At 40.2% G+C, this 22,830-nt stretch overlaps 1 protein-coding gene across 2 annotated transcripts; it reads right to left on the reverse strand.

The window, feature by feature from the left end:
• Positions 1-448: 448 nt before the first annotated feature.
• Positions 449-11,431, reverse strand: LOC308078734 (syntaxin-2-like). Of its 2 annotated transcripts, XM_080420046.1 has the most exons (11): positions 11,236-11,431; positions 10,048-10,119; positions 9,765-9,864; positions 9,006-9,080; positions 6,940-7,013; positions 5,783-5,891; positions 4,461-4,534; positions 4,144-4,281; positions 3,527-3,637; positions 3,002-3,112; positions 449-1,639 (listed from the first exon to the last, which is right to left on the reverse strand). In XM_080420046.1, exons 1-10 carry the CDS (start codon positions 11,305-11,307, stop codon positions 3,023-3,025), a joined length of 915 nt encoding a protein of 304 aa, XP_080276172.1. In that variant the 5' UTR covers positions 11,308-11,431; the 3' UTR covers positions 449-1,639; positions 3,002-3,022. The 2 variants fall into 2 exon arrangements, with proteins under 2 accessions (XP_080276172.1, XP_080276173.1); XM_080420047.1 differs by lacking the exon at positions 3,002-3,112.
• Between the last annotated feature and the right edge of the window lie 11,399 nt (positions 11,432-22,830).

A 22,830-nucleotide genomic window follows, 5' to 3' on the forward strand; every position in this document is an offset into this window, starting at 1 on the left:
AGTATTAACAGACATTTGGTTGCTTCGGAAAAAGACTAGAGAAATATCTTGATATCAATAATGGCTATTGAAGGTTAATCCCTCTTGCTTTGATACAGGTCTTCATTTAAGCAGGAGCCAGCTATATTTGTGTGTGTGTGTGTATATATATATATATATATATATATATAATTAAACACGTAAACTCTACGTATACTTGGTCCCCCTCCTTTCTTTTCTCTATAACAAATCTCTTTGCCGAAAATAGCCGATCTACAAGCTCACAACACATCACGTAGCAAGCTTGTAGATCGGCTATTTTGTCTATTATGAAATGCCGAGGATGGGGATGCTACGGTGTGGTTAAAAAGCAAATGCTAAAACCTCTGCTATTAGGCTAAAGAGTTGCCAGTGCCCCTTATTTCTTACAATGACAAATGAAAATACGCCTCACATGCTTTATTTTTTTTATTTTCAACATTGGAAATGGCGTCACAGTGTACAAGCATGGCTTGAAGCCTGATTTATATTCCACCCTACGGTGGGCACACCAAAAAGCAGATAAAGCTCACAAATGAGCTTATAAATTGGAAATTGTTTGGCATGCAACACCGTCGTACGGAGTATATCTAAACATAACATAGCTGGATTCACAATAGACAAGTGACATCATCTCTTGTAGAGCTGTAGAAAACTTCATTCATTTACTTTGTATTTTTTGCAAAGCTGCAATGTAAAAGATAATCAGAATGTGACTTAAGAAAAGACAATATTTCTCTAAGCAGATGGTTGAAATAGAATTAGACCAATATGCCATCTGTGACAAACAAGCTTGGTTAATTCAGTTTGTATTTTTTTGGAAGGGAACACCGAGTCACCCTTGTCTGTTTTACACAGCCCCACCTAATATATTCCAAAAGCACGGTATGTGGTTTATATAATTCCAAGAGTTTCAAGTTTTGTTCTACAATACAACATTTTGAATGCGCTGTATGTTTATCTTAACTAATGTGGTTCATCAATCATAACTGTTGATTTGTGGAGATTATCTTGTTGAACAAAATGTATTACTGTCTTTTATTGCTACAGAGCTTTCTCCCCCTTACCTTATATTAAACCAAATGTAAAAAAATCTTTAGAAAACTGCAGTGGGAACCTATGACAGTGTAACTTCCAGGTTGGCTAATAAAAAATATGTCATTCCTGTAGCACCCTATTACCGTTTTTTCAGCATTTCCACAAGTCAGTCAGTTATTTTGCTTTGTTCATCATCACAGCTGCTCAATTTCACAATTATATAACACACGCCTTTCTAAAAACAATATATTAAACTCAGAAAAAATAACGAAATATACAGTAATGCACACATTTGGCATTGTATTCTACAGTTATAAGTAGCCAACAAAAATGAAAAGTGGGAAGAAATGTACTCCTCTTGTACATAAATTAAGAGACAAGTCAGATACACAAATAAAACTCACTGTAACAAGTCAAAGCAACACAGAAGGTAATAAGGCACTATGTGGATAATGGATATTCAACTGACATTCAAGTTTTAAATTTGGTGTGCAAGTTTAGCCTGGCATCGCCAGGCCACAGCAAATGAAATTTCAGCTGGCAGATTCATGCACTAGCAGGCTCCCAGGCTAGTGCACATGCTCTGTTTTGAGAGAGAAGAAAACAGGAACTATAGTGTCAGGGTTTCAGCGCCATCTTCTGGTGGATAATTGACATTGTCACCATTTCCCCCTGTCCAGCTTCTGTCTTTTAAAGACAAGACTACACCCAGGTGTAAAACTCACGTAGTGGAGCTGCCCAAGATGACAGCTGTGATATCAGATAATTGCTCAAGTTATATATACACTATTGTATCATTCGATAATTAGATTTTTTTTTTATCATTACTAGACTAGAGTGTTTGTTCAGTAACATGGGTCATACCGTCTCTCCAGCTCTTTAGTAAACAGAAAGAAATTATTCAGGTCTGGATACCAATTGTATCTAATCAGGAGTGAGGACTCCAAAGTTGATCTACCTAAGCTACATACATTTAATGTTCCAGTTAAAATGTTGTCTGCTCAATTGTCGTTTCATCACTTCTTTGACCTTCTTTATGAGCTTTCTATCCTGATTGGATAAAACTGGTATACCAACCATAAAATGAATTTTCTGTTTACTAAGGAGCTGGACAGACGGGGAGACCCCTGTTACTGAACACACTATAGCAATGGTTGCTATCGGACTATAGAGCTATTTAACACTTCTTTTATAAAAGATATCACTTACATGACCTTTATATAAAATTGCTGCATTAGCATTACTGTTGTTTATTTAGGGTTGGAATTGTGAATTCTCCAATGATAATAAATAAAGTGATGACTGATGACCAACTATCACACCACCAAAGATAATGTTGTGGGGGAAAAGGAGACAGTTTTGTGGTCAGTTTTGAGACAACTATGTGGTCAACTATTTTTTTTTACCACAAACTTTGTGGTCAACTATTAGTAAAAAAAAATCACATTATAAAAAGAAAGTTGCTTTACCTAATCATAAATAGTCATCCCTTTGGCCTCCAAAGTGTGTGTTCTTTTCTTGAATTCTAAGTTAATGGTTGAATCTTCTGATGGGCTGCTTAGTGCTTACCACCGATACCACGTAATATTAAAAGTGTCACTTTATTGTCCAAGCGGTTTCTTTGTCTGCTAAACTTCCATGATGACAAACATCTCTGCAATTACTAACATTAGCAGTTATTTCACAGTTAGGTGTAATATTTATCCCATTGCACGATGGCGTTGTGCACCGGAAATAGCGAATGCTGATGAAACGCGCTGTGAGCTTATAGGGCACTATTTCCGCTGCGATGCGGTCGTGCGACTAAGTATGAATCAGATGCTGCTGCTGATGAAGCCAGGCGCTGTTTTTTTTTACAAAGGCATGCAGTACTTTTCGTTCCATTAGAAGTTTTGTGCTGGATGATTTTTGGCTCAACAGGCCCAAAGTGTTAGGTTGTAGTTACCTCTGTTTGAGGTTGGTGGGTTTAGGCCTTGGGAAGGCCCAGAGACAAACCGACCGCTAGAGCGATTACAGCGAGCAGGACCAGAACCACTAGGGCAATTATGATATGCTTCTGCCAAGAGACAAACAACAAAATGGTTAGGATTTGGCATGTTGTGTATGAACACTGATATTCGCAGAGGAGGTATGTCAATGTAACCACAGAACAACACGTATCAGTACAAACATTCACATCACATTCTGCTTTGACAGCAGAATGTTTTTTTTATTTCTAACTATAAGGTTTCAAAGCAAAGAAATTAAAGAAGAGGCAGTTAAGTCCAGTCCTTTCGTTTTCACAGTGATAAAACTATTTTAGGGAAGTGCCTGTCAACGGCATGGCAGATAAGACACTCTCGCTCACTGAGTAGACTGCATATGTGCACACATTATTCAATACTTAATTTGATATTTCAGAGGGCTGTTGATCAGGGGCTGTTGTAGCAGGGCTGTGGAACAACTTGAAGAAGCCAAGGTTGAGGCTTACCCTGCGTGCCCGTTTATGGTAGACCGCTGCTTTCTTGGTCTCTCCTTTGGCCTTGTCCACATAGTCTACAGCAGTGCTCACATTCTTTTCGATGTTATTTATGGTGTCTCCCTGAAAGAGTACACAGATTAGAATAGATTAGATTTATATTAGATTAATAGACAGACGGAGACAGGCAGACAGACAGAATTGTGGAACAATTTGTTTAGCATTCTCCTAACTTAGGTTTAATATGGCTCATTCATTAGATTAGTGATTACAGATATTATGCCGTCCCTTCCTTATACAGCCCCAGAGCTGATACCAGTCATCCTCCTCTTGGTCCTATAATCACTAACCTTCAACCAGGGCAAATAAAGGTTGGGTATATAATAAAGATATAGACACACTCAGCCTCTGGAACTAAATTCCTCATTTCGGCCTGTGGCCAATAAAACAATAAATAAATAAATAGTGACGATAACATCGGTGTGCTCACCTTAGCAAGCTCACAATAATGCCCGATTTATACTTTGTGGCACACCGGTGTAGCAGCATGGCACGTTGTGAGCTTGCAGATATAAGTATAATGGGGAATTGCTGTAAATATGAATGACACACAGGGAGTCACATCTTACTTGAGTCTCTACCAACATGGCGATGTCAACGAACATCCCCTGCAGCTCTCTGATGCTGGTCTCCAGACGGATGATGTCCTGGTGACGAGACTCGATCTCACTCAAGGCCTGCCGTGTGGTTTGTGAGTCTGACACCATCTGCATAGAGACATGTATGTTGGGCTGTAGTGTATTCTTCTTGCAACATTTGTATTAGCATTGAGTAATATATCTGTCAGCAGTAGTACAAACATGTATAATATCACAGCCAAGGATTAAACATATTTGAGTTGTTTATCAACAGGTTGATGGTCTGTGGTGTGGGAAATCAAACTAACATCAGCTGTGAAGACAGCAGGATTGCCACTGTGCAATAACTCCTCCAACTCTTCATCCGTGGTGATTTTACCAGCTGAATTTACATAGAGAGAAATGTGTAAATAACAAGCAGGTTGTCAACAAATTCTTATTCATCGAGTTACATATTTTACCACCTATGGTTGGTTATCACACCAAGATTTCTATAGGCAAAATAGGACCACAATAATAAAGCCATTTATTGCAAACGTCCTGCTTAATGCTTGCCTTTTTGAAAGCATACAGTAGATTAGCCAGTGTAGCAAATCAATTTACATTACTATTTAATATACATGTTTCAACAATCCAAACATACAGCAGTATGTACAAAAGGCAAAAGTCCCTTTGCAGTATGTGGAAAGAAGCATTTCATAAACATAAATAGAGGGACATTGCTGTAAATGAATGAGCTTAGATCATTCAAATTCTTACATTTAAGGACATTTCAGCAATCAATGTAACTTTTATACTGATTTAAATATATATATATATATACACTGTATATTTTTTTATTACTCATCACTGACCAATTATTGCTGCACCTTTCTCAACTACCCGAGCAACAGTTGCCATAGAAACGCTAACACACACGCACACAGGTGTATCCTTTTGCAAGCTAGCTCATATTTCTCAAGGAGGGGCAGAGCTCCCCTCCAGAGCAAACACTACAATTGCTATGAAAGGATGCAGATGTACACAACCAAAGAGGCAGATGGCAGATTTAACTGACGCTGAACTGCAAGGGAACAATGGGTGCGTGTGTGCGTGCGTGTATTCAGTGGTGGAAAAATAACTCAAATGTTTTACTTAAGTAAACTTATTAATACTGCAATATAGAAGTACTCTGTTACAAGTAAAAGTCCCGAATTCAAAATTGACTTGAGTAAAAGTACAAAAGCATTGGTATCAAAATGTACTTAAAGTACCAAAGGTAAAGGTACTAAAATGTTTGAAAATAGCAGATCTAAAAGGTCACAACGCGTTGCGATGCGACGTGTTGTGAGCTTGGCTATTTTCAAATAACCTATGTATAAAATAGGGTTAGTGGTTAATGTATGTTTTATAATATAATCATTTATATCTGCAAAGTAACTATTAACTAAAGTTTTCAAATAATTGTAGTGGACTAAAAGTACAATATTTGCCTCTGAGATGTAGTGAAGTAGAAATAAAAATATAGACAATTGGAAATACTCCAGTAAAGTAAAAGTACCTCAAAATTGTACTTAAGTACAGTACTTGAGTAAATGTACTTAGTTACTTTACACCACTGCGTGTATTTAGGTTATATTTTCAGACTTACTGATTTCCAGTTGCCTCCGAATTCGTGCTTTACACTTTTCTCTGAAGGTGACTTGTGCATTGTTGTAAATTGTCATGACCTCCACAAATGACCGGGTCAGATCTGAGTGCTTGAAGGGGAAAACGTATAGTTAGCAAATTGATTTTGGTTGGTTTTATTGTATTTTTGTCCCATGTAGCATGAAACTAGAAATAACACATTGCAGTTGTATACCTCCGCCAACCAGTTGATTTATAGTATACTGTATGTACCATAGTGAATTAAGTATTTAATGAACAGGATTTCCCAGCCCCCCCTGGCATAAATGACTTCCAGCGTCCCTGAACCCATCCAACTCCAATCTGGATAGGACATCACAAAAGGGGGTTGGATTTGGGCTGCCAGTCTGAACAAGGCCTCAAAAATGCCCATATGCATGCTAAAACTGTTGGATTTTCAAGTATTGATAAACACTATTGTCCCACAAAGCAAAAGGGGAAGAGCTCTCCATTGCTGGAAATAAAGTTAATCAACTTGGGGAGCATATGTTCTGCCATCTCAAAGGAGAACGATAAAAACAGTTAACTAAATAATTACCAGATAATTTGTGGGATAAAATACTTTTGCTAGTTGATTTTTGCTCTATACTGAAGCTTTTAGATTTTAAATTGGAAGAAGCTGATAAGTTGCAGCTCAATGATGTCCATCAGGCAACACTCCCTGTCATTTCCTGTTAGTACAAAATAGTAGGAATAAAATGTGACTTTCTTGCGTGCCAACGGCCAAAACAGTATGCTATAAGGATTATCACGTAGTGTTGTATACTAGTATTAATATATAGTATGGATTTTCTAGAGGGCATGAGGCTTCTTTAACCAGTTGAACCCTATATACTTTGTTGACCAGAATCCCCCACTTTGCCCGCTCCTTATTTCCCTCAACACCAAGTCTCTTTGCCGAAAATACGTATCAGCTCTACAAGCTCACAACATGTGGAGTGGCAATGCGTTGTAAGCTTGTACAGTAGATCTGCTATTTTTGACGAATGTTCACCCCATAACAGGGACGCTAGGGTTCATGTGGTTAAGTGAAAGAATGATCAAACCAGCAGGTAACCAACTTCTTACACCTGGCTGGTACATGACAGCAGAGCAAACACAGTAGATGGAATGTCAGACCTGGTTCTTCTGAATACGCTGGTCTGCCGAGGTATTGTTTCCATTCTCATCTATAGGCAAGCCCTCATGCATAGCTGAAAAAATAAACAATACAAAAATATAAATCACATGACATTTGAACACAACCAAACATACTTCAGCTAAAGCCTTTCTGCACTCAAGCCCTAATTCAAAATAAAAATGCTTACAGTATATACAAACTCAACACATCGCTTGTAGATAGCTTGTAGATCTGCTATTTAAAGGTTAAAAGTGGTTATTAAACACAAATTATTCCATGAACATTATATATGTTACAGTATGATTGGAGAACCAGTACGATTGAAGAATGCGCGCTCGTTTTTACCACCCACCCAGCACTAGAGGGAGCCACAAGCCAGGCTTGTGCACAAACATATATGGCCACACACACACACACACACACAGTCACACACACGCGCACATGCTTTTTTTGGTTTATTGAAAGCAGGACTGTTTAGATACTTTTATTGTGTTCTGGCTTTTGTTTTACTTTCTCCCTGACACACACACACACACACACACACACACACACACACACACACACACACACACACACACACACACACACACACACACACACACACACACACACACACACACACACACACACACACACACACACACACACACACACACACACACGAAAAGAACTATTCTGTCCCTATCGGTTTACAAATCAAACGGCGCTGAGTCGACTAGTGGAGCGTCGGCCGGTCACCGCGGGCAGGCGCGCGAGGGCGCGCTTCCTCGGCCTCAAGCTCCACTAAGTCGGCGCGCCGTGCGTGTGAACGCGTGTTCAGCGTTCCCCTCATAGATATTATGGTTCCCCTAGCGTAGCTTCCTGGTTGCTATGTGGGGGGGAACAACAAAAGACAGGTCTCCGTCGGCGCATCAAAGCCCCGCCTCTCCGCGCTCTCCTTCTCCTCCTCCTCGGAGGAGGAGAAGGAGAGAAGGAGAGGACGGGACGGTTTAAAACGCGAGGAGGAGGAGGAGGAGGAGGCTCCTCTTCCTCGCGAGCCTCGCGTAATAACCCCCCGCCTCGCAGCGCCGTCCTCCTCCTCCTCCTCGCGAGCCTCGCTAATAAACCCTGTCTCGAAAAGCCCCGCCTCGCCCCGAAGGAGCCCCGTGCCTAAAAACGAGCGCTCTGTCTTCAATCGTACTGGTTCTCCAAACGTACTGTGACATATACATGCAGACAACTTTAAGTTATAACAGATCATTGATAGTGAGAGATATACAGGTACTTGAATTTAATCCAGGGACTGAATGTCTAGTTTTGGCTCATGTCTACTTCAGATTAACATAACAGCAGCTTCGCCTTTCAGCACATTTGCAAGTAAAATGAGGTGAGCCATGAACGCCACACTGCAGGAAGTATAGAAACACAGTGTGGACAGTTCCTCCTCGCAGGCTTTGAAAGTACAGGTACGTGTCCCCATGAACAAGGGACAGCTTCCTGTTCCCAGTGTTTAATTTATTGAGACATGTCACACTAGCTATGCACCTGAAACTGTGGTTTTATATACCTGCTGCTGTTTTCATATATTGTTATAAAAACCTGTCTTCAACTTTTTGTCTTTTTTCTTAAATTAAATGAATGCCCTACTTTGTCGTGTGACAGTGTCGCTTAAAGAATCTACAAGCCGATATACAAGCTCACAACGTGTGTAGATCTGCTATTTTAGAAAGGTTTTTACATTCTGAAAGTGGTTAGTCTGTCAGTGGGTTTTATAAATGTTTAACCAATTAAAATAATTAACAACAGCTTGTGACTACGTATATAATGACTACAGTGGATCCAATAGATAGAACATTTTCTTTTCTCTTTTTTTACATTTAACAGTTTTCGACATACAAGGTTTTCTCACCGACAGCGACGATATGCACCTTATGTAGTCTACTATCTACGTTTAATCCATAAAGTTTGTTTTTATTCTTCAAATCTGTACCAGTTCCACGTGCAAGATTATCACTACCGACATACAGACAAAAGAAAGAAAACATGATTGGAATTAGTTTTTGGTTAAAAGACTATCTGCACATACATTTCAGCTTGGCATGGACTGCAATAGCGTTCTTCTTGATGTCATTATTCAGCTGCTCCAGTTCAGCTTTGGTTCCTGAAAAGAAGGGGTGTAAGTGTTATTATTTTGTGTTTAATAGGCTATTCAAAATAATTAAAAAGCCAAATCTCTCTGATTTCTAAATCTATCTGATTTTCTGATCACCAAAAGCCTGTTGTTTCTTTAGATGCCACTTGACTTATGTACTGTGTCTGTCATCTGCCATCATGTCACGTCATGTCTTGTCTCGTCTTGTTTTGTTTTGTTTGTGTGTATGAGCTAACTTCTCACATACCACAGTCAAAATCCCCAGTGTACAAGAATGTACAAATGTAACAAAATGTACCCATAATGGTCCAATTGGTTACATCTGTACACTCTCAAGAGTTCAATTATCCCTCAGGATTTTACTTTGTAGCGATAGCTGGCACTTGGAATAGTTCAGCTCCAGTTCAGCTACATACAAGGGTGGGCAGCCTTTTTTTAAGGCACAAGATCAGTGTTTTCCAAGGCTGGTCAGAATACCAATTGCAAGACAGTGAAAACCACCATCGCTGCTATGTTTTATTATAGGCTATTTTCAGTGAAAACTTTCCCCATAATAGCAGAAAACTGAAAATACACAACCATTGAGCCCTGAGGGACACCGGTTACCCATATGTGGTTTAAGTGGTTAATTTAACTCTGGAATAGTTTATTTTTACACTGACTGTGTGGTCAGCCGATAGGGTCTATACTCACTCTGTTCTGGGATTGGAGCAGAGAGGATGACACTGTGTGTTCTCTCCACCTCATCCACCTGAGAGGAAATCTTCTCAGTGATGCCTCTCACCTCTCTCACCTTCATATGGTATGAAATACATAGAATAATCATCTACTGGTCATGTTCATTCCTTATTTGAACATTAAAATAACACCAAATTGGGAACACACACACACACACACACACACACACACACACACACACACACACACACACACACACACACACACACACACACACACACACACACACTGAATGTACCTTAATGAAAAACTCTTCCATGTAAACATTGCGTGCCATCGTAAAGGTTACGTCATCCGCTCTGTTGCTTATCTATATTAAAAAAATTAAACAAAACAGTTTACACCCATAGGCTACCTAAATGCCTTTTCCCCCTCTCAGAAGAAAAGGCAATCAATGAAGGCCTAATCTGCAGTGAATAGATAAGACATCGAACAACAGGTGTCTGCTATCGAGGTGCCCAGATGTCCCTAGTGCCCACCTATCCTGTATCCTGGTAACAGGATAGGTGGGCACCTCGGTGTTAAATTGGCTATTTTGTCCAAAATGATAAAAAATGTAATATTTGGAAAATGTTTTTAAGTAAAGTAAATTATACATGACTAAAACATGCTTAAACATTCGACAATTAAGGTCTAATATTTCTACAAATTGCTACAAAACCTGTATATCCAGTCATTGTGTGGCATAAACAAGAAGTTGAAGGATACAATTAAGTCTAATAATGATGTACTGTGCAAGTTCACATCATGTATACTTTACATTACTTAAGACCCTTTTTCAAATGTTTAATTTGTTAAGCCAATTTTACATGGAGGTGCCCACTGCCCAGATGTCCCTAGTGGCCACCTATCCTGTATCCGTCTGCTATTACAGCTGTTACAGAATTGTTTGGGTTATAACGGTTTAAACATATTTGAAGTGGCAGAGTGAAGTCTATAGACAACAGTTAGTACACGACTGCAGAAGAACAGCAAACATGAAACGATCAGGAAAGCAGTGGTGGAAGAAGTACTCGGATGTAAAAATTAAAAAAAATACTCTGTTTCTGTTACAAGTAAAAGCCCTATGTTCAAAATGCAACTTGAGTAAAAGTACAAAAGTATTGGCATCAACATATACTTAAAGTACCAAAAGTACTAAAATGTTTGAAAATAGCAGATGACGCGTTGTGAGCTTGTATATAATTATAGTTATAGTTGTAGTAATTATAGTGGAGTAAAAATATTTGCCTCTGAGTAATGGAGTAGAAGTGAAAGGATTGAACATTGGAAATACTCCAGTAAAGTAAAAACACCTCAAAATTGTACTTCAATACAGTACTTGAGTAAATGTACTTAATTACTTTACACCACTACTAGTCAGACGAACAGACACCCCAGGGCGTCAGGCTTCATTGTCTCCTTGAATGAAAGCCTCGCTACTCACGGCTAGAAGTTCTGCCAATCGATCCTTCATAACAAATGATCCATCCGACTGAGGGCGTGTGTCCATCAACATGAAAGTGTAGTCAGTCAGCGAGTTGTTATTAACGTCCTTTGCTTTCAAAACTTAGCGAAAGGTCGCTTTCATTTACGCACAACACAAGCTGCATGATGTGTTTCCACTCTCCAAATCATTGTCAGCGATCAGCGTTGCCAGATTGTGTCAGAGAAACAAGCAACCAGGTCAATGAAAACAAGCCCAAAAGAAGCGACTAGGTCACATGATACTGATAGCCTTGGCCAACCGACGCCCAACATCGGCTATTTGAAAATAGCAGAGCTACAAGCTCACGTGAGCTTGTAGATCAGCTATTTTCAAAACATATCTTGAAACATTTTGAATATTTTGTAAACATTTTAACAACACAACCCTTGTATGGGGGGGGTCCCTGGCACAATCTTAATAATGTTAATTAATAATATTACATATTAATTTGGGGGTCCTTGACATGAACATATTTTAGAACCACTGGTTTAAACAACATTAGGAAGCAAGACCAAATAAGCAACTACACGATTTACAAACAAGGCCCAAAAAACGCAACCCGCTAAGCGTCTTTACAGAAAAACAAGCCCAAATTCGCTTATGATAAGCGGACATGGCAACCCTGGACCTCACCTGTAGACGGTGAGGAGGAGGGGCGTACGCCAAACGTGAAGGCACGCCCCCAAACCATCCGTGTTCCTGGGTTGAATAGTTTGCATATTCGATTTATAGCGGATACGGAAATGGTTTGTGTGTGCAATTATTTAATTATGGAAAATACCGGATACAGTAGGCGGGCTCTAGACCGGATCTATCCTACTAGTTCTCAAATGTTTTATTTACAAGGACGCCTTACTCAGAGTTACAGACATATTATGGTCATTCAAGGCTAGCTCTCTACTGTTTTCTGATAATATTATTGTACACTCATTTTGTGTCCGTGCTTCCGATTATTTGAGTAGTCCAGCTGGATGCACGTTGATAAACATCTTGTTATCAAACAGAAGGATCCGTGAGTAAACTAGACAGGTAATAATAGCCCTGAAACATGACTGTTATCATGTGAACCATGGCTTGGCTAGTAATAACCTAATCACCATTTACAATGTAGCCTAATTGGGATTTGGACTTGTGCTTCAAATTTGACTTCCTTTTAGTAAAAATTTAAAACCTATATGCCTACTGCTTTGGAAACCAATCATATCACCACCCCAATATGAAAGCCAGCCCCAATGACTTGAGTTCTGCAATGCAGTGGGTCTTATTCTTACTTTATTTCTCCTCCTTTTTATATATATTTTTTATAATTCTTTCGCATTCATGCCTTACTTTTGGTGACAGCGAAACAGGGAAAACAGACAGAGGGGATGACAGGCAGTCAGGCACCGAAGAGCCTCAGGTTCGTTGGATTCAAACCCCAGCGGCTGCAGGAAGGACTATAGCCTTATTTACTGTAAATCTGGCATCAGTCAGGCTCTAAATTCTGTAAAATATGAATATCTATTGCAGTCAAGGCCTTATGTACCATCAGAGTCACAGGCTGCAGCGAGAAAGCTTTGAGGTTATGGCTAACACCTCTATCTTGTGCATGTGATGTTGTTTTGTACTAGTGCTGTCGCTCTGAGTCGAACTTAAATGTACTTGCCATTGACTGTCAACCAGCTTGATTGCAATGACCTGCACCTGCTAGATTAGGTTTAGCCAAAAACCTTGAGGCTTGAATTATTATTAAGTGCCGTCTCCAATTGCCTGTACATTTTAGCCTATTGCCTTTATTGTATTTAAATGTGTATAAATGTGAATTAAAAAAAAACACAAATTTATTTTTGACTATTTTGCTTATAAATGTATTAATATTCATTTTGACAACACAAGATCTCAAATGTAGACATGTACAGTACCCTACAGTGGCTCCAAAATAGAATGAGGAGCCCAGAACAATAATGAGAGTCTGAAACAAAGGCTGTCACTAATGTCATGTCTCATGTCGCACATATGGCAGCAATGCTTCCCTGTGACCTGAAATGGTGTCTCATGGTGTGCGGAGGAAAACAGAAAAAAAAACACTTTGACCCCAAATGGCAGAAATCAATTAAAATAATGCCCTGCCAACAAAATTTCTAATAATGCAAAAAGTTTACAATACTACAATAGATGCATTACAGCTCAGAATGAGTACATAATATGGTATTTTATACAATGTTTATTACAATATAACAATGTGTTAATGTCACGGCATGTCTCATGAGTAGATCAGAACAAATGTTAATTTAATTGGATGACAATCACTAAAGCTGAAGCATTTTCTAGGCACTTTTTCTTGGTTCACCAGACGGCCTATGAAGCACAGTGGAAAATTCTGTGTTTCTATGACGTGGGTGGGTGTGAGAGGTGTGAAGTCTGGTATCAGGCAATCTCTGACTTCCCAGAAGCTCTCTCTTAAAAAACAGGCTGCGGCGAGAAATCTTTGAGGTTATGGCTAACACCTCTATCTTGTGCATGTGTGATGGAGTTGTTTTTTATTGCTGTCCCTCTGTGTTGAACTTAAATGTACTTGCCATTGACTGTCAACCAGCTTAATTGCAATGACCTGCACCTGCTACATTAGGTTTAGCCAAAAGCCTTGAGGCTTGAATTATTATTAAAGGGATATTTCCCTTTCAAATAAAACTAGAAAGAGTGCTCCTCGGAGCACAGGTCTCCGCCAGGTCAGGTACGTTATTGTGGCCTCCTGGTAGCGCTATAATAGGCCAATGTGAAAAGGGTGCCATTTGTTCAAGGGCTTTTCACTGCAATCGGACACTGCATTCATGATTTGAGGCGTTTTTTTGCAAAAATGTATTTTGCAAAATTAGACCTGCTGATGGCGCTATAACAGGCCAATTTGAAAGGTTGGCATTTCTTCCTCGGCCTAATAGAAATGTGCGTGTGAAATTTCACGGAAATCGCAAGCTGCGTTCATGATTTGAGGCATTTTGTTCAAAACGGACAAATCCTGCAAACTTTGGAAGCCAATCTTAGGCAATCAGGATGGAATATGGGAAATCGGATAAATCCTTGTTGATCACATGACTATAGAGATACTGTGTATCGATTTGTGTGATGTTTGGACAAAATCTGTAGGAGTAGTATCAATAAATGTGTTTTGCACAAATCGGCCTCCTGGTGGCGCTATAACAGGCCAATCTGAAAAATATGGGCCAGAGGTTCTGAATTGGCATCCAGGGAGTGTGTGTGCACAGTTTCGCAGCAGCCGGGCCAACAGTGCCAGAAATTAGCTGCTAACGGACGGACGGACGGACGGACGGGTGGACGGACGGGGGAAAACATACTCTCTCACCATGCCTTTCGGCCTGGCGGAGACTGTAAACATTAAAAAATATATATAAACTAGATAAAGTGCTCCTCGGAGCACAGGTCTCCGCTGGTGGCGCTATAATAGGCCAATGTGAAAAGGGTGCCATTTATTCTTAGGCCTTTCACGGCAATCGGACACTGCATTCATGATTTGAGGCATTTTGTTCCGAAAATGTGTTTTGCTAAATTAGACCTGCTGGTGGCGCTATAACAGGCCAATGTGAAAAGGGTGGCATTTCTTCTCTGCCTAGTGGGAATGTGTGTACAAAACTTCACGGAAATTGCACGCTGTGTTCACCATTTGAGGCATTTTGTTCAAAACAAACCTATCCTGCAAACTTTGGAAGTCAATGTTAGCCAATTAGGATGGAATATGAAATGTCGGATACATTCGTCTTGATCACATGACTATAGAGATACTGTGTACCGATTTACGTGATTTTTGGACAGAATCTGAAGGAGTAATAGCAAAGAATTTGTTTTACAAAAGTCAGCCTCCTGGTGGCGCTCTAAAAGGCAAATGTGAAAAATGAAGGGCAAAGGTTTTTCCTTGGCCTCTATTTGAGGCATTTTGTTAAAAACGCCCAATCCTGCAAACTTTGGAAGCCAACATTAGCCAATCAGGATGGAATATGGAAAATCGGACAGATCCGTGTTGATCACATGACTTTAGAGATACTGTGTACCGATTTGCGTTCAGTAATCGAAATTGCCTACTGTTGACTCTTGATATTGAAAGTCTATACCTGCATCCCCCACCAAGGGGGCTATCATCTTTAGCATACTACCTTAGTAAATATCGCTTAACAAATGACATGCCACCAAATGAATTCATTCTACAGCTAGCAGAATTTGTATTAACTACAGTATTTCAAATTTGAAGAAGACTATTATCTCCAGGTCAATGGTTGTTCAATGGGCAGCACGGTTGCTCCGAGCGCTATGCCAATTTATATGTTGGTCTCTTTGAAGATAAATGTTTCTATAATCCCACAGAGAATCCATTCTGATAAAATCACTAAATGGTACCGTACCGATATATTTATGACATCTTCTGTGGGGGACACAGACGAATTGAATGAGTTTGTAACACTTCTCAATAAAAAAGACCCCAATTTAAAGTTTACAGTAGAATATGCTAGGGATAGAGTAGCCTGGTAAACCCCTCCCTCCGGAAATCTCATTTGTATTTGATTTCAGCAGTGAGTCTGGCCTACAGGCCTGTCTGGGCGTTTCTCCGGAGTTCATAACATGAACTCTCCTATCAGCGTCCTCGCTCACTGTTCTGTGATTGGCAGCGAAGGTTGGCCAATCAGGTGGCAAGTTCGAGTGAAACCGAATGGAACAGAGTGCAGCCGACCAAAATGGGACAGGCGGCCATTGTTTCTGTGCAGTGTTTTTGGTTTCGGTTTTAAAACTTTAAAACGCTCTCAAACTTCTTTTTTGAGGCACAGAATTTACTTTTAAAGAGGTGGTGCCATGGTTTTGCACTTTTTCTGTCTTTCATGGTCTATGAGGTTGATAGAACTTCATTAAGCCCCCTGGTGGTGTTTTTATGGTGTTTTATGTCTTCTCTGACTATTTTGAGTTTCTTCCTGGAGGCTGAAACCTTGAGGGTCAAACGTGCCAATAGAGAAACAGCGCTTTAATGACGCAGTAGAAATATACCCTCCCCCTCATTATAATTTAGTTGTTTAACTTCATATATGTGGTCAATTAATCATGACAGAGCCCTTTTTTTATTTATTCAGAGAATCCGAATAAAGCAACCTATTTTCGGCATAGCCCCTTCAAAAGTCCCTTGCGTCATATTGACTGGTGGTTTATATATATAGTATATAGTACCATTTTGTATTATACATGAAGACATCCACACAAATGCACGCATGCACACTCGAGCGTGTTCGTGTATACACACACACACTTGCACGTGCAAAATAGTATTACTTGGAAATACTAGTGATGGGGGTTTATGTTAGTCACTGTGGTTTGACACACACCAGTAGGCTGTCTAGAAGAAGCGAAAGTGGTCAAAGTGACAATCAATATCAAGATCAAGAACTGATGGGCGGACACGCATGGGCAGATGCCCTCTGTGGGTGTGTGTTTCTCTCTCTCATTTCTCTATTGCACACAGCAGTGGCTATTAATTCACTGTGAATATAGGAAGCAGAAATGTTTTTCAGAGTTGTTCATCACAGGAGAGGATGGGTCACGCTTTGCCTTGTGTGATCCTCTGTGAGTATATCAATATCATTAATAAGTCTATTGAACTAGTATATTAACTATTTCAATGTAGCTGTAGTGGCTGTACTTAAAAAACAACGTGTTCAAGTTAAGCTGCTGAGTTTGTATAGCCTACAGTAAAGGCATGTCAATAGAATCAGTGTTATAGTTGATTTTATGCTGGATGTCGGATGTTTTTGCCTGGCTGGAAATGTATAATTACAAGATTTTATTTTAACGATAACAACAAAACAGGTGAGCACAATACGCCATAGTGACAGATAATTGGTTACGGGAAAGACTAAATTTGCAGTGGCCATATGGTATAAACATATTGGCTCCTGATCAAATCTAAGCCAATTTAAAATAGTGTCCTAATTTCTGACTTTTCTTTTTCTTGAACTTAAGTTCAAGAAAAATCGCCCCAAGTCTGGATAACATTGTGAAAGTTAGCAAAACATGTTTATATTTGTACATTTAATGTATGGTGCAAAAATACACCAATTTTTCTAATTTTCTCCATCTACAGTGCAAGTGGCCACCAGCAGGAGGTGCTCTGCCACCCTTTCTGGTTACTGTCATGGCAAACATCACTTCCTCAGTCAACATTCTACACCTTTGTAACAGCCAGCTCTGAGAATCAAAAGAGCTTTACAATGTGAGTGAGGTTTTACAATAACCTTACCTATTTTAAATTCTGTTTGTGGAGTGTACTATCAATGTGTTCTCTGGGGCAGTATTGTTTGCCAACTGTAACTGTATCACCAACAGACTGTTGTTTTAGTGTTTCTCAATAGTTTTTAACCACTTAAATATGGGTAACCGGAGCCCCTCAGGGCTCAATACTAGTGTCTTTTCTGTTTTCTGATCGACAAGCTCACAATGCAACGCAACGTGTCGCGTTGTGAGCTTGTCGATCTGCTATTTTTCAGCGAAAGCTTTCCCCACAATCAGAATCAGAATCAGAATCAGAATCAGTTTTATTGTCACATCACAGGTTTACAAGGTAAAAAAGTGGGTGAAATTCTTTTTTGTACATCGTTCCCATCGCAACGTTAGTTTCCATAGAAAGAAGAGGGGGGGGGGGAGAAGAAGAGGGTGGGGGGCAGGTGGGAAGGAGATCAAAAACAAGAGAGCAACAGAAGGCCAGACAAGTTATCTACATATTTACAAATTACCTGAGATAATAAATAAAACTAAAAAAACTAACTAAACTAAGGTGCCTGAGCATAGCAGCAATGTATTGTACTGTGCATGTTATACTTATACTGTGCATGATAGACAAAGGACGTTAAGGTGCTTAAGGAGCACAATAAAAAGACCCAAAAAAAGTCAGTGCGTTATACAAGGGATTAAGGTGCAAAAGGTCAGTGCGTGTCCACCTAGAGTGGACTGACCCTAGTATAATCCGCATGTAGCTCCATGAGGGAGTGCAACAAAAAGTCATTTGTACCTGGTGTAGTCCACAGGTGTGTCCGAGGGGGGGGCTAAAGTCCAAGTCATTGTCCCTGGTATAATCCACAGGTGTGTTCAGGAAGAGCCAGAAAAGTCTGCGCCGCCTGCTGTCAGGCTGCTGAACTCATCCAGGCTTATGCCCCATTCAGCATTCTGACAGCGGCTGGATTGAAACTACACCAAAATCTGGTGGTGGAACTCTTGATACTGCGGTAGAGCCCCTTGCCCGGTCGCGGTCGTTGTAGGGGGTTGAACAGTCTATGACTTGGGTGGTGCTTGTCCTTGATGATGCGCTTGGCTTTGACCACGCACCGCTTTTTGTACAGTTCCTGGAGCGCTGGGAGCTCGATTCCCATTATCCGCTCTGCCGATCGCACTACTCGTTGTAGGCTGACCTTTTCTCGGGCAGTGCAGTTCCCGTACCAGGCCGTGACACAGCCTGTTAGGATGCCTTCGACAGAACTGTTGTAGTACAGCCTGAGGATGCGACGTCCTACTCCGAGCTTCTTCAGGCGGCGGAGCCAGTACAGTCGCTGCTGAGCCTTTTTCCTCACGTGTGTGGAGTGCGTCTCCCATTTGAGGTCCTCCTCGATGTGTACTCCGAGGAACTTGAACTCGCTGACCCTTTCCACTGCAGCACCGTCGATGAGGATGGGCGCATGGTCTCTCCGCGGCCTCCTGAAGTCCACGATCAGTTCTTTGGTCTTGTCGACGTTAAGAGAGAGGTTGTTCTCACGGCACCAGTGTGCCAGTGATTTGATCTCCTCTCTGTAGTCAGACTCGTCGTTGTTGACGATTCGGCCTATCACTGTCGTGTCGTCCGCGTACTTTATGATGGTGTTGGAGACATGTGTGGCTATGCAGTCATACGTGTACAGGGAGTAGAGGAGAGGGCTCAGCACGCATCCCTGGGGTGCTCCGGTGTTGAGGGTCAGGGGGTCGGATGTGATGCTGCCCATTCTCACCACCTGATGTCGGTTGGACAAGAAGTCCTGTATCCAGTCGCACATGCTTGGGTGTAGCCCTAGGTGTCTGAGCTTTTTGTCAAGTATTGCTGGGACAATGGTGTTGAATGCTGAGCTGTAGTCCACGAACAGCATACGTACATATTTGTCCTTCAGCAGCTTGTTGTCCAGAATCCACAATACGGATTCTGGGGTTCAAGTGGTTAATAAACAGAAAGATTCCCCACTTTACAGTTTTACTGTGCAGCACAGCACTAGGCCTATATAACCCGCAAAAGGCTGTAACTCAGTGTATGTACTGTATATCGGCCTACTGTATGTAAGTAAGGAGACCTCCAACCACTGCAGATGGGTAAAATAACGTTGTATTCATTATTTCCCTGATTGCAGCTTTAATCTCTTTAAGGAAAGAAAGGAAAGGGAAATACTTAGCGTGTGCTGCATTTTTTATAAATTCATTAAAATAATATTTTTTTATAAATAAATGTATTCTTTGGAAAATAGTCGGAAATAATGTAAAGATTATGATTTGAACAAGCACGGTATGTCATTATCAGACAAATTGACTCTTCAACTTCTTGTTTATGCCCAAAATGACTGCTATGCACAGGTTTTGTAGTGAAATGTAGCAATTGTCAAAATATTAGGCCTTAATGTCCTTAAAAAATGATTATGCATTTGGCCCGCCATTTATAAAATAAATGTAAATATAAAATAAATAAATAATATATTTAAAACAAGTTATCAGGTGCCCACTCTCTTCCTGTTACCACTCAGATGAGCGCTTGGTGGGGAGCTGTTGGGGCTAATGTCTTGCTCAGGGAGTCGAGGGTCAAACCAGTGACCTTCTGATTATCAGACGGCCTCTCTACCCACTAAGCTTCACCCCCCGCCCCCCCCCCCCCCCAGGATTTTGTAGATGTATTCTTTATCATTGTCTTGTTGCTTGTGTGTTGACTGCTTCTATCCAGTTTTCTGTGAAGCACTTTGTAACCTTATTTTGAAAAATGTTAAAGAAAAGGTTGTATTATTGTCTCCATGTCTCAGGACTCCAGAGTGCCCACAATACAACAAGAGGGCTCGTAAGAGGAGACATTCTGAGTGTGAGACTGTCCCCAGCGCCCCACAGACAGTGACATCAATTTCAAGTATCTATTTACTGTTCATCCCACCACCTACAGAAAAGAGGGCACTTTCCACCTCACTTATTTATTGGGTATGTTGGTCCAGCAGCATGACAATAACTGCCAGGGTTTCTTTCTAAATAATTACCACCACATGACACGCAGCTTATTACACGTACTGCTAGTTTAAAAAAAACATTACTAAAACAATTTAACTGATTTTAAACAGGATTTCATTACCTACAGTAAAGAAAATAGTCTGTTAGATCATGATGGGTCTGTCCAGAGCAACATGGCAGGTGAAAATCCTGTAGGAAGTTCTGTACTGATCAAATGGCATCAATATTATTTTTATTACTGTATTGCGTATTTATTGTCTTAAATGTTTTAAAAAAAAATCTTTAGTGAATTATTTAGTTGTAAAATGACACTGTTTGTTTTCTTGGCCACCATGTTGGAGACTGCAAAAGACAATCTTTGCGGATTGATATGATCCAGGTGCTCGATTATCGCTTGCAACCTTCATACACAGAAGGTTAAAAGACAATCGAGGATAATAAATAAAGAAAAAACCCTCACAGACTTATTTCCACTGTGGTCCCCTTACACAGAATCAAAAGACATAGACATACATATATAAAACTGAGAATATACAAAGCTGTGTAATAAAACGAGAATGTAACATGGGTATATGCTTATTTTGATGTTGCTTATTTTACTTATTTGCAGATGACGATTAACCCATCACCTGAGTCCAGAGCTGAGGCCCCTTTGGTCAATCATAGAAGTACGGTAAGGCATTGTAGGATTTGTGAACCAACACAGACTTAAAATATTTTACTTTATCAAGGGAATATCCGTAGCCACTTTCCTGTCGCAGATTAGTACAACAATTGGTACAGCCAAGACACGTTAAAAGGGGAAAACACCTACTAAGTGATTTTTTTTCAAAAAGCTATTTGATAAAATATAAAAGTATAATAATAAAAAACTAAATATGTAGGCAAATGCCTGTTCAAAAAATCCATGGGTGTACATGCCACATTAATGCTACTCAGAATCTAAGGTCAGAGAGTCTGACCAAGTCATGACAACACTGTGGTATCACTAAAGTTTGTTCTTTTTCATGGAAGTCACGGGATTTTTGGATGGACATTTTTTCTTACGATTAACTTTTAAAAAAAGCCCCGTATAACTTTTTGTATTAAAACATAATTATTGTTTAAGTTTTATGTGTACATGCTCAATCCAATGTTGGCAACAATGATTAAATATTCGTTTTATTCCCATATCTGTCTGAGGAAATGCATGCGTTGTTGTGCTTTGTAAAGTAAAATGTATTGGTAAAGCACCTTTCACAGACAGTCACACAGTGCTTCACAGGTTTAAGGAACTTGGCTCATGACGTCATGAGGTGGTCTGCATGAGTAGTACTGTAGTTGCCGATGTGAATAGGGGTTTTATTAGTTTTCAGATGCCGAAAGTCTATATGATTATTTCCCTGTTTTTGGCTGACTTGAGTTGGTCATTTTCTTTGCACCAGGTGACTGCCTGGGTGACCACAGTGCGGTATTGGCTTTCATTGTTGGTGATTAGTCCAGTTATTGTAGCGTCATCTAGATATTTATATTGTTGCTTTACTAGTTCAACTTCTTCCAGTGTAATTAGTAGCTTGCAAAACTATGCTTTCAAAGTAGCTTCCCATCACGGACACACACACACACACGCACGCACGCACGCACGCACGCACGCACGCACACGTACACGCACACGCACACACAGTGAAAAAAAACAAAAAAACAGGCAGAGCACGAGATATGTGGGACCTGGGTGGTGGTGGGGGTCAGACAAACTGTGATCTGTAGATGAGCTGTATGTAGCATGCATGCAGAATGCTACTCCCTTTTGTTATAAGGATTTTTTGATCGCAGCCTGTCTCGTAGCCACAGCGGTGCTAGCGCTCAATGGATCAGATGAACCCTATCATTCCTATATTCTGTGAGCAAAAACAGCAGATCTGTACAAGCTCATTTGCTGTGAGCTTCTAGATCAGCTGTTTTTGGCACAGAGATTTAGTGTTGAGTGACAAAAGGAGACAACCAAGTGGGACCCCTGTCAAAGAAGTATTGTATAAAAAGTACATAATAATTATTATAATAATAATGGTTACAGTACCTATGCCAACTGGCAAATGACAGAAGTGTGAACTGTAGCCCTATAGCCTTCTCTGTTATTCAAGACCAGTGCTTAGATGTGTGAGTGCAACAGAGTACAGCTGGAACAGATGAACCTGCAAGCACCACTGATCATAGCAATGACAGCACTGAAAAATGAGCACACTGCAAAATGCTGAGCATCAATTCAACTCTGAGAGTGTACAGATGGACCCAGTATTTGTTTGAGTGGTCAACAACTCGCATCTACAC

Source organism: Gymnoscopelus braueri (genome assembly GCF_963280865.1).
Source record: "Gymnoscopelus braueri genome assembly, chromosome: 22".
NCBI classification, from domain to species: Eukaryota; Metazoa; Chordata; class Actinopteri; order Myctophiformes; family Myctophidae; genus Gymnoscopelus; species Gymnoscopelus braueri.